The sequence below is a fragment of the Magallana gigas genome, chromosome 6 (assembly GCF_963853765.1).
Source record: "Magallana gigas chromosome 6, xbMagGiga1.1, whole genome shotgun sequence".
Classification (NCBI taxonomy): Eukaryota; Metazoa; Mollusca; class Bivalvia; order Ostreida; family Ostreidae; genus Magallana; species Magallana gigas.
Window position 1 is genome coordinate 10,074,622 of NC_088858.1, and position 12,101 is coordinate 10,086,722.

Here is a 12,101-nt window from a genome sequence, read left to right on the forward strand (position 1 = left end):
AATGCTTTTGAAGTCATTTTAGAAAAACAACCTTATTTATTGTATGTGATAATTTCAAAAGATTTTAAATGTAGTATATTTATTAGTTGTAAAATTGTAAACATTATTATTGTTGTACCCCTTGGTAACCCCCTTTTGGTGATCCCTGTCGCTTTCCCCTGTGTTTCATCTCCACCAGAAGGTAATTATACCTGCCTGGTACAGATATGACAGTCTGGAAGCTGTGTCTAATCTACCAGAAGATGTCACTGAAGCAGAAGACACAGCAACCATATTTGGTCACATGATGTGGTCATATGACACATAATTGATCACATGACAAGGCCTGTGTGATGACACAGCTGGGAATTGACTTTGGAATCAATTAGAAACAGGGCTTGTGTGCTTTACTTACTTCACACCCAGAACTGTTGCTGATAGATTAAAGATAGATAAACCAGAAAATTGGTTAATGAACAGAGGGAGATAGATTTTCTGGAGGTCATCAGTGGGGGGTTCCTGTGTCTTTTTTGTTTGATGGTTCCTTGGTCATATTGATGGAATGCAGTCAATGGTGCAGGCTTCAGCTGTCGTGCTTCCAATCACTGGAAGACAAAAATCAGCTGCCAACTTAAGCATTTCTTATTTACATTGTTAGCCGAGTCTTGTCCAGGAAGGTAAATAATGAGAAATTCCTGCAGAATGTCTCTAAATATTTTGGAAGTGCCACAAGTTTTGAAATATTAAGCCAGGTATGCTTCATCATTTCCTGTGATGAAAATCTGATCATATTTTTCTCCACATGTTGGTCTCTCAAACGTATTGTTAGATTCTGCTGAAAAACTTGGGCCTTGACAAAAGTTTGTTTGGGGAGACGTCACCCTCGCTCCTTTGTTATTGTAGGAATAAATGGCCACTCAGAGTTAATCAACAAGCCGCTCATATGGGCCAGACCTCTGAATATTACTTGGCATTATACACTGAATGTAAACCAATACAAATCGTCTATGACAAATGACTGAAATGGAAGGCATTTATCTTCAAAAGTAGTTATTCAATTGTGTGTGTCCCCAAGATTGTCATCAATTTAGCTTTTATTGGGGAGCAATAATTTCTGGTAATAAACAGGAGTTGATATTTTCCAGATGCTGTGTGACAAACACGACCAAAATTAATGTCCACTCAAGCATCAGAAGATAATGGACTTCTTCTCCTTTTATTGTTTTATCTATGATAATCAGAAGAAAATACAATCCTCCTTAATGCTGGAAACTATTGCTTTTAAAGCCTAAGCACTAATGATATCATTCATCAATTTTCCTCCTTTTTAAAAATTAAGTTTACACAATGTATTTTGCTGGGAAATTTGAAGTATTAAACAACATAAAGTATTGTGCAATTTTAAAACATTAAATTTTCAATTATTTTTATGAAAAATATTAAGTTGAGTGATATTTATGGTATGAAAAGAAACTTTTAAAGTGAGAGTGTAAACTTTTCACCTTTGAGATTATGATATTTGATGTAATGTTATACGAGGGGTGTGTGCTAAGATTTGTGTTGACATGCAAGCTAGTTGATAGCAATAGCAAGCATTGGAGAGAGATGATGAGTTCTAATCACCCATCCATTATATACAACTGTCATTTGGTCAGGAATAGGATGGAACATTATTAGATGTTCGGAGACAGTGATATGATGTCAATTTCCTCAGCCAAGCCACCGATACAGGCATAAAGCGTGTCGTACAATGCATAACTTCCAGAAAGAATGTGTCAACATATTTACGGAAAGCACATGCATGTCCACCGTTATTTGTCAACAAAGCTCCAAATAAACCATTTTTTTATTCCTTGGAACGTGGAATGCTGTCGCAAATGCGTCATCAGAGCCTGATGCTTTCTTGTGATAAGGACAGTATTACATCATTTTGCCTAATGACAGCGGGTTCTTTGAATTTGGACAGAAGCAACAGAAGCGGGAATACAGTGTGATCAAACTTCTAATCTGATAGCGGACTTGAAGCTTCTCACATTGTCAGCAATGAACATTTGGATGGTTAAAAAAGAAATATTATCACAGAGACTGTAATTCTGAGGTGTGTAGAAGTAGGAAACAGGTGTTGATGGAACTGATCATTAAATCAGTTTGGCTGCTGCCTCCTGGAAACATCTTTGCTTATCAAACATCATACATTTACCGTATCTGTCATCCTCCCGGCTAATTTCTTTGTCCTGTGTTTTTTAAGTGTGTGGCAGACGTCTCTCTCCTCAGTGTGACTGGGTTTGTCTTGATTTTGGTAAATGCACATAGACAAGAGTTCCCGCTGACTTGACTTCGTTGTTTGTCATCAACTCCCCACTAATTTCATGTCTTACTGCTTTTGTTAAGACGAAAAATTGTTTTGTTATACTGGAACACTGTATTAACCAAAAAATGAAACTTTTTTAAGTTTATCCTTTGTGCTTGTCAATAAGTGAATTGAATTTTGTTGAAGAAATATTTTTGTTCACTTAAATTGACCAAAATGGTATAACTAAACTTTACAAATTTAAAATCTTTACACCCCATAGTACTGAACTTACAAATACATCATAAGGGAATGGAAACTGGTTAAAAAAATTCATAGATCTCTCTCTTCTGTTTTACCAGCTTTAGATAAACTTGGACACAGGCACATTTATAACCTCGGGATGTCGGTGGAAGTGGTACAGCCCAATATCGTGTTTGACATTGCCAGTCTGATGTTGTATGGGACTCAGGCCACACCCATCAGGCTGAAGATCCTGCTGGACCGACTCTTCAGTGTCCTTCAGCACGAGGAAGTCCTACAAGTCCTACAGGGATTTGGCTGGACCTATGAGGACTACGCCAGGGGATACATACTACAGGTAAATAGACCATCAATATCACCAGGCGTAAATTAAAAAAAGTAGTTGTTTCTGCTTAACAGGTTTAGGGTGCTGACTAAAAGCTGAAATGTCTTACTGCAGGAGCACAAAATAAGTTATAAAATTTATTTAATTTTTCACAATAGATTGGTCAAGTTAATCAGCTGACTCTCCAGTCTAATAATTAACCTAATCATCTAATTACATATTGTAGACTGAAAGTGGGAGTATTTGTAACTTTTGTTGGCTGTTTTTAAATGTTGAAAATCAGGCACACCTAGGGCTGAATTGCAAGGAAAATTTCGCAATAGAGAACAAAATATGTAGTGCTTAAATCTGATGAAAAGTTTTCTCTGATCAGATTTTAACAATGTGGCAAATGGTTTTTTCCATAGCATCCAAAAGCTATAAATCGACACACGTGTCTCCGTGGTGATTTTTACTTCAAACACAAAATCCTCTCTTGGCAAGTCATCAAAGTTTCTGAAGACAGATAGAAGTGAATTGAAATGGGAGGTTTTGTCAAATGTGCTTTTTCTTTAGCATTCCATTAGACCATGTATTGGTTTGTATGGTTTTAATGTCATAACATGATTTTCACATTAAGACTAACTTTTGAGCACATTTACTTCTGGTGTAGATATATAAGGAACATGTGTGTTTCTTTTCCAAAGTAATTGCAGTGCACAGGGGGACATGATATTTAGGAAGACCCCTACACAGATATCTCAAATGCTACACATTATTTACGCCACTTTGTAAATCACAGCCATTTTACATAAAAGCCAGTAGGAAGCCTGATTAGTTATTAGACAGAATTGGTTGTTACTGGAAGTTATTTGAAAATTGCCCCAAAAAACATTCCGACTTTGAAGAAAACTTTGTCGAATTGCTTAGACAGAACTTATCCCTTTCTTAAACTGTTGCCTAGGGTTTTTAATTGGAGGGACTCTGTGGAATGTGACAAATAGAATTTTCAAATTATCTTGTCATTAACAGTGCAGCTATTTGATGACTCCACTTCACATTTTTTTTCTCCCCCTAATCCCCAAGTGTAAAAAAAAATATGTATTTCTTATGTACTGTTTATCATTGTTCACTTAAAAAATAGCTAACCCCCAATTTCCCCCTTCAAATCAAAGTCATAACCCACAAATACAAAAAGCTTTCAGAACACAGAAAGTTAATTTGCAAAATTCAAATTTAATCACTCAAAATGATTGCCCAATTTTTGATGATTGGTTTGGTTTAGGGTGTTTTTTTTTTTTGCTTTTTATTAAAAACAGTTGTCTAAGACGATTTATCATCACAAACAAGAAATGCTATGGAGGAACTAAGAAAGCATATGATTTTTGTTTCGGACATGGTAGAGGTACATATGTTAGATAACGGAAGGTTTTAGACTAATATCGCATCATAGAGACACACTCTGTTATAATGGTACCTAGTAAACAGGTTTCACATGACGCTGGAAGAGAGCCGAATACAAACATGATATATAAACAGTATGGTGCCTCTATCTTTTTGATTCTAGTCAGCATTTGACGTCAATTTTAAGCATTCAGAGGAGCAGACTCGGTTTGTTATCTTCACTGTCGACTGGAAGCTTTTTTATTGATGGCATATTTAAAGTCCTTAATATCAAAAGTTCTGTCCTGATCAAAGTCCCAAAAATATTTGCTGTGCCAGTGAAATCTGAGGTTTTTTTTATGATAAACACCTGATGCTCTCGTTAAACTGGATTGTAACAAACTCTGGAGTGTTTACTTATCTATGAAATGGGCAATCGATTGAAAATTTCAGATGTCTTGCTATTGAAGTATTAAACAGTTATTAACCTGATAGATTTAATTTTAGTAAAATGTACTACAGAAAAAGTGACAGATACTTTAGGTTTCCTTTTTTTTTACTCGACTGTCTTGCAGAATGTGTTAATTAAGTGTTCAAATTTTAAAGTAATATTTCAGAATATATTTGAGTAGGCAGACATAAGCTATAATGCAGATCGAAAGACCAAATTAATTTGCAGAGACAGATCACTGAAAGAGGACACGTATCTTACAAAGGCTGCCATGTAAAGTAGCAATGCTAGGTCCCTGCTTGACAATAATGTCTTTTTTGTATCAATGTTCCCTATACCCATGATGCTCATGGGTGTCTTATTTGTGGAATTGTTGTTTTATTGTGTCCGAGAAAGAGCAATGGTGTCCAAATTATTACGATATGTATGGCCCTTTTGAGACCGTTTCTGCGACTAGTAAGTTAATAAGGTCTGACTTGTAAACCAATAAGAATGGTTGTGTTTCAAGTTTTACGAGGGACTTGGGTGCCTTGTTTATTTGTTGCTTATACAAGTTTTTTTAATACGGTCCTGTTTTATGGTCATTTTTGAGGAGATGGTTGACATATAAATAGATAAAAAGTGTGATGAACATGCAAAGAAAATGAAAGCTAGACAAAGCTATGTGCCAGTCTAGAAGTCAATGTGTTTGGACTGATCACAGTGTAGAGAGGTTAATGACTTTCATAAAAATAGCAAGAGTCTAAAACAGGAAACTTACATTGTGTTTTGTGTAAAATTTGGTTAAACTTTGTTCACTTTTGTGAACTGAACCCTTTGTTCACTTTTGTGAACCACAGTATTACTACTTTTACTTGTAATCTCTACTTTTAAAGTGAATTCACTACAAATACAATATATTGTAGACATGTAATGGCATTTACCAGTATGATACATGTATATATACAAAAAGAACTCCAGGTTTGTTAAAAGTTCATTAATGTAAAAATTTCAAAAACTTTGAAAAAAAAAATTCCTGTTATATAAGATATATAAAAAATTTTGCAGGATTCAAGTGGACAGGTCCTAGATAAATGGACCATTGCCTCCAGAGAGGAAGAACACGTCATTCTGCAGCAGTTTCTACGATTCGGTGAAACCAAGTCTATTGCCCAGGAAATCATCCTGCAAGACACCAAAGAGCATGACATTTTTTTCAAATCTGGCAACCGATCTGACTCTGAGATAAAAAAGTTTATTGAAAGAAATAATCATTCTATGCAAAGCTACATGAGATCTTTTGAATCTCGACATTTATTTGGATCAAGGATCCCATTTGTACCCATGGACAGTCGCCTGTTGTCCCCAGCATCTTTATCCAATTTCTCACCTCCTTCTAGAGAGCTGCGCCCTGCTGTGGTCACCGCCGGGATGACATCATCCAGTCCTAGCTCTGGCTCTCCTTTGGGAAGACTTCAAACCATGCAGCCATTTGATTACCGCCGGGAACAGGGAAGTCCTGCACTCAGTCCGGTTGTTCCGGACAAACGATCCGGATCCTCACCGAGTCTCAGTCCGAAGAACCTCAGCTCCACTCCCCCTTCTTCCCAACCTGTGACTCCCCCATTTACACCAATAAAAGGACTGGAGAATCAGGACCAGTCTCCCATGTCACTGACAAAGATCCCCATGACATTACCTATACTCCCACCAAAGGACAATCAGGCCATCAGTGCAATTGATTATTCTACCAAGGATTCACCTGTCTCACCCAACTCTATTTTCTCTGATAGAAAGCTCAAACACATCAGAAAATCAAACAACCCTGTAAAACGGCAATGGAATCCCTCCCCAGGTTTTGGAACTACATTGATTGGACCAAATGGAAAGAAGCGTGTTCTGTGTACAGCTTGCAACAAGACTTTCTGTGACAAAGGAGCATTGAAAATTCACTATAGTGCAGTTCACTTGAAGGAAATGCACAAATGCACAGTGGATGGTTGCAACATGATGTTCAGTTCTCGCAGAAGTCGAAACAGGCACAGCGCAAACCCCAATCCTAAACTGCACATGCCCCAAAAGCGAGTCAAAATGTCAGAGAGCAATTCATCTTTGAATGACGATTCAGACAAATCTTTGGCTTGCAGTCCCCCACCCACTATGGTGATGCCTCCAACTCTGGGACCACATGGAACAATTCCACCAATTGATGGCAAAGACATTCATCCAGCCAGCCAGGCAGCTTTCTATGCAGAACTCAATGCACATTTGTCAATGTTTCCCACTCCAGAGAAACGATACAAACTATTTCACAATGATGAAGGGCCAAAGGATTTCAGCATGCTCCACAATAGGGATTCAAAGTTAGAATCTGATGGGGAGAGCATGTCTGATAAAGAGGATAGACAGAAAATGGTCTCACCAACTCAAAGAGCCAGCAGAAGGAAAAACAATATTCCCACCCGCTACAAACAGCCAACAGAAAACTACTCAGACGACAACTCTGACGAAAAAGACTCACCGAAAGAATGTATTGATGATGGACGGTACTATCACAGAAGAAGCAAGATAGCAGACTCGATTGAAAATGAGAGATCCTCCAGTCCCCAGTCTCAGAGGTATTACCTCAACCTCTCCTTGGCAGAGGGTGATGCTTCAGACAAAAAAGAAGATGATGAAAGTCCTTCAAGGAGAGACTTTCCCAAAATTGTTTCTCTCCTGTCCAAATCTCCTGGCTATGACTCTCAAGAGGCATTAGATTTCTCAAAGCCAAAAAAAAAGGTTGAAGAAGAATCAGAAATGGAAATCGACTTAAATGCCTCTGAAAATAAAGAGAAAGACATTGATAAATCAGATGATGATTTTGAAGAGAAAGGGGACCTAGAGGAATCATTTGTATGTGACAGATGTGAGAAGACATTTTCTAATGATGCATCCCTGCAGTATCATATCAAGACCATTCACAAAAGTACTAAAACCAACAAGACCACATCAGAATTCTCAAGTCGCAAACGTAAAATCTCAAGAACAGAGGATGAATCTGAAGGGAAGATGGAAGAGAGAGAAAGCAAAAGAAAGGAGGATGAAGAAAACCATCAACCAATTAAATGCAACGGAACTCAGAGCAATGGAAATGGATTGTTACAGGAAATAGATGATGCTGGGAAGGACAATGAGGAAGAAGATCGCGACAGTGGGACAGAGTTAAATGAGATTTGTCTTGAGGAAAACGAGATTTCAGTTGATTGCCATATCTGTGAGTCCAAATTCAAGGACAATCTTGCTCTAAAAGAACATTTTGAAGTCAACCATCCAAAGGAAATGTTCAACTGTACAGTCAAAGGATGCGAAAAGATCTTCTCAACAAGAAAAAGCCGAAATAGGCACAGTCAAAACGACAATTTGCATCGACATCTGTGTTCAGAGAACCAGAATAGAGTAGTGTGAGTCTCATTTAGGGAGCGAACTGATTTAGTGCTTTATTTATTCACTCATTGTTTTGTTGAAAATATTTGTAAATGGTTTAACTTATTACTATTCACAAGCTTGCAAATTAAGAACGCACTCTTAGGAGAACCAAATCCTCAGAATAAATAAAATTAGTTCAGACTGTGTAGCAAATTTACCGAATTTGAGTGGGAAAAAAATTGAAAAGTGTAGAAAAACAATTCTCATTTTTTGTTCACTGTTTTTATTGTCTTCATTGTGAAATCAATTAAGACAGTCTTATTTAGAAAGACAAAATAAATTTCTATGCAAGTTTACAGCTTCAATGTCGAAGGCGTCAAATATTTCATGGCTGTAAATCTATTTACAATATTACATTCAGTATCTGTTTAGATGTCTCAATGTTGTTATGCATATTGTTGTGAATTTTTTTTTTTGTAATTAAAACTCAGGTAAATTTAACTAACATAAGTGATAGATCTTAATATTGTTGCAATCATGTATCTGTTGAAAACCTTGTGAATGTAAATTTTGTCTGTTTGGGAGAAGATTTATGCTCTAAGTCTTTATCTTGGGTGGAATTATAGCCAGCCATAAAGAAGTCTGCCCAGAAACACATTATAAAGGGTTTTCATGTGTGCCTGCATGCATCACCATTTCATGTACAAAGGGAGACTACTCAATCTTTTCTTGTCTTACCATTTTTTTTTCTTTATGCTGTCATAGTTATAAGTGTTAGTATCGGAGTATTTTTGTAGCTATTTAATTGTATTAAACTACAACCCCTTGATCACTTATCGGATGCAATAACTGTACAGCTGATGGCGTGTGCATAAAACAGTCTGTGTCAGTTTCTAGTTCAGTGTGTGCTTGATTTAATTCTCACTGGCTCCCAAACCAATCAAAATGTTGCTCTCAGTCAAGTCATTTTGGGAAAAGGATCTTTTTTCCCCCCCGATTCAATATTCAATTTCAAAATGCTTGCTGGTGAAAATTAATGAATGCCAGATTTTGTCATTCACATTAATTATGTGTTAGTTTTTTATGCTGTAGTTTTGAATTTAGAATCAACTTGAGAGGGCTTGTATTCAGATACAAAAATCAGAAATTTCTTTGATTGTTAAATCAAAAAAATGAAAAACTTAAACAAAAGAAGAAGAGATTAAAAATCATTTAATAAGCAAATATATATACCGGTAATATATTTAAACTTGATATGTATAATCTCTCAGTGCAAATTTTTTTTCACAATTTGAGAGATTATTTATTCAATACCCAAGTATGCTACCTTTGTTTTGTAGTTATGATTTCGCACAAAGAATGTGATAATAAGGTAAAAAGTCATGTTATTATGGTATAGACGAATCCTTGGTATGAAGGAGTGTAGAATACACTAAACTCACTTATTAACACAGCCAGTGAATGTCTTGACGAAATGTCATTATAATTTTTTCTTAATTTTAGAGTTGCACTAAAAATTCATAGTGGGAAAAAAAGGTGAATTTAAGATTGAATTGTCAAGATTTTGTGATTTTCTTTTTTTTTTTCTTTGTAGTCCTTTCCCACCCCTAATTTATTTGTGGGATGATAAAAAGACATTTTAGATGATGTTAAGAATCTAAAAGTCTGAACCACATTACTTTTATATTGAATATTAAAAATTCATTTGAGAGGTATACATTGCATGTAGGCATTATGCATGTTGTACACCGACAACATCAAATATAGTATTATTTTACATTATTTCTATTATGCACTGTTTATGCAAACGATTGTTTTTGTTATATCAAGAATCTAGTCAATTTTTTAGCGATTATTTGAGCACATTTTATATTGATTTTGTCAATGTTCAAGTCCTGCCAATTCAGAGTTGCCAAAGTCTGTATATTTAATACTTAGGTAGATAGACTGTGATAATGCTGCTGATGAACCTAGTAACCTCAGTCCTGCCCGAGAACCAACCCGAGTTCTATCCTAGTTATGTGTCAGTAGTCCCTATAACCCACCAGAATCTCTTTGTAGTATGCAATTGTCTTAATAATATTATTATTTCATTGTTCATCAAAGTATTAATAAACAATTGCCATCTTGTCAAATATTTACAACATTTTAACCATGCATTAACGAAGAAAAAAAATGCTTGTAGATTTTGAATTTTTTCTCCAGAGATTCAATTTTGCAACAACTGTGTTCAAGCATATTTGCTACTACAGCCTTAATTCTGCTGTCCCTATTCTATCCCACGGACTAGAATTTTTCTAGAACATGTACATCTAGTTATCTGTTGTGTATAGTTACCAGCCATTTTGTTGGTTTACTAAACCATGTAGAGGGTGAAAGTGTGAGTAGCTGTCTTTTTTGGTCCTCATCTGGATTTTTTGTTCACATAGGGCACATCACCTAACTTTGAAGTTTTTCATAGATTTTATTCACCTGTTCAGTATTGGGTAGACATAAATTATATATGTGCAATAGGCGAATACAATGAATTTGTTATCATTTTATGCATAATTTATACAGACCACTTTTTTTGTATCAGTATTAGGTTTAGAATAAAGTTCTTGTATACCATTTGACTGTCTAGTGTTTGCTTTGCTTGTAAGCTATAGTTTTGTGTTCTTAGAACATGATTTTTTTTGTCCATTTTAAGTATTTGATGTCACCCACGCGCAGAGGTTTTTGAAACAAAAGAACTTCAATCTGTAAAATACAAAATTTATTTAGGGCACAATATGGATTAAATATTAGGCAAAAGAACTTCAATCTGTTAAAAAACAAAATATATTTAGGGCACAATATGGATTAAATATTAGATGGATTATATATTAGATGATTACCGGGATTATGTCATTATAACTGAAAAGACGGATCATTTATATCAGGTAGTCTACATATAACTTGAATACGTACAATATGTGTATTAATGCAAATGAATAAAAATCATTTGTTTCAAATTTCGGTAATTTACGTTACTATCTCCCTCCATCGATCGTAGCTATAGGTAAGTAGCTCTCGGTCTGTAAAAAAAAATCAGATGTACTACCTGGGGTGTCAACCCGGATTTTCCCATAAAGAGCTTCATGTACAGATCTGAACCTACCTCCATCTATGATTTAAATTTAGAACTGGAGTTAAACTGAAAATAAGTCATCAAATAGTTGATTACTTCGCGCTTGTATCTCGATTAAAAAAATATACAAAGCGTCCATTTAACATATCTTGAAGAATTGATAGATTTCTTGGAAGAAAATAAAAAGACAGCATGCGCAGCATTAATTAAGAAACAATTTTATTTTATACAGCTTGCTTTGAAATAAATAATGAATTTTAAGTTCACGCATGAAATGCGACTGCAATATTGTATCGTCAAAAAATCATGTTTCCAGTATATGGGATGGAAACTACAAAATATTTAATTAGCATATTCAAATGGAGTCACGGCGCAGGGTCGAAATTTGCTATGTCAATAATATATAATGTCGAAAGTAATATTACTTTAAATTGGGTTTAAAACCAGATCATATTGATTCATCAATTACAGTAGTGTCTTGATATTCTATAAACCAAAAATTGACGGGATATATTGTTATTTTGAATAGAAATCGGCTACTAAAGACAGAAAGTCCAATTGATCAAAAACGGTGACGTCACGGCTTAATGGGGAGTACAAGCAGTGTGGATTTATCTCGAAAAGAAAAGCTGAGAAAAACTGAAAATGATCAAAGGTGCAAATAATGTGTCAAAAATTATTTTGCACATTTGTGTTAAACTGTGACACATTTTGTTGGTGTTGTTGTATTTGAACATCAAACAGCCCCCCCCCCCCAAAAAAAAAAAGAATATCTGTAAATGGTCAAAAGAATAAGTTGCATTATCTTACGTCCACCAAACGCAATATTCATCAAATTTGTTCATATGGAACAAAAGATTGCATTGTGACAATGAACAGACTGTCTTCATATCCCAAGAAGTGAGAAAAACATGCCACTCATCTCTCCTAAAAA

The 12,101-nt window shown here is 35.4% G+C and overlaps 1 protein-coding gene across 7 annotated transcripts in view; it reads left to right on the forward strand.

Moving 5' to 3' along the window:
* LOC105333915 (zinc finger protein basonuclin-2) overlaps positions 1–10,670 on the forward strand; it is a 39,824-nt gene extending 29,154 nt beyond the window's left edge. For all 7 annotated transcript variants that reach the window (XM_066086907.1, XM_011437134.4, XM_066086908.1 and 4 more), the window contains 2 exons: positions 2,632–2,870; positions 5,719–10,670. In XM_066086907.1, coding sequence (XP_065942979.1) covers positions 2,632–2,870; positions 5,719–8,097 — 2,618 coding nt within the window. In that variant the 3' untranslated portion in view covers positions 8,098–10,670. The remainder of the gene's footprint in view (positions 1–2,631; positions 2,871–5,718) is intronic.
* Positions 10,671–12,101: the final 1,431 nt, after the last annotated feature.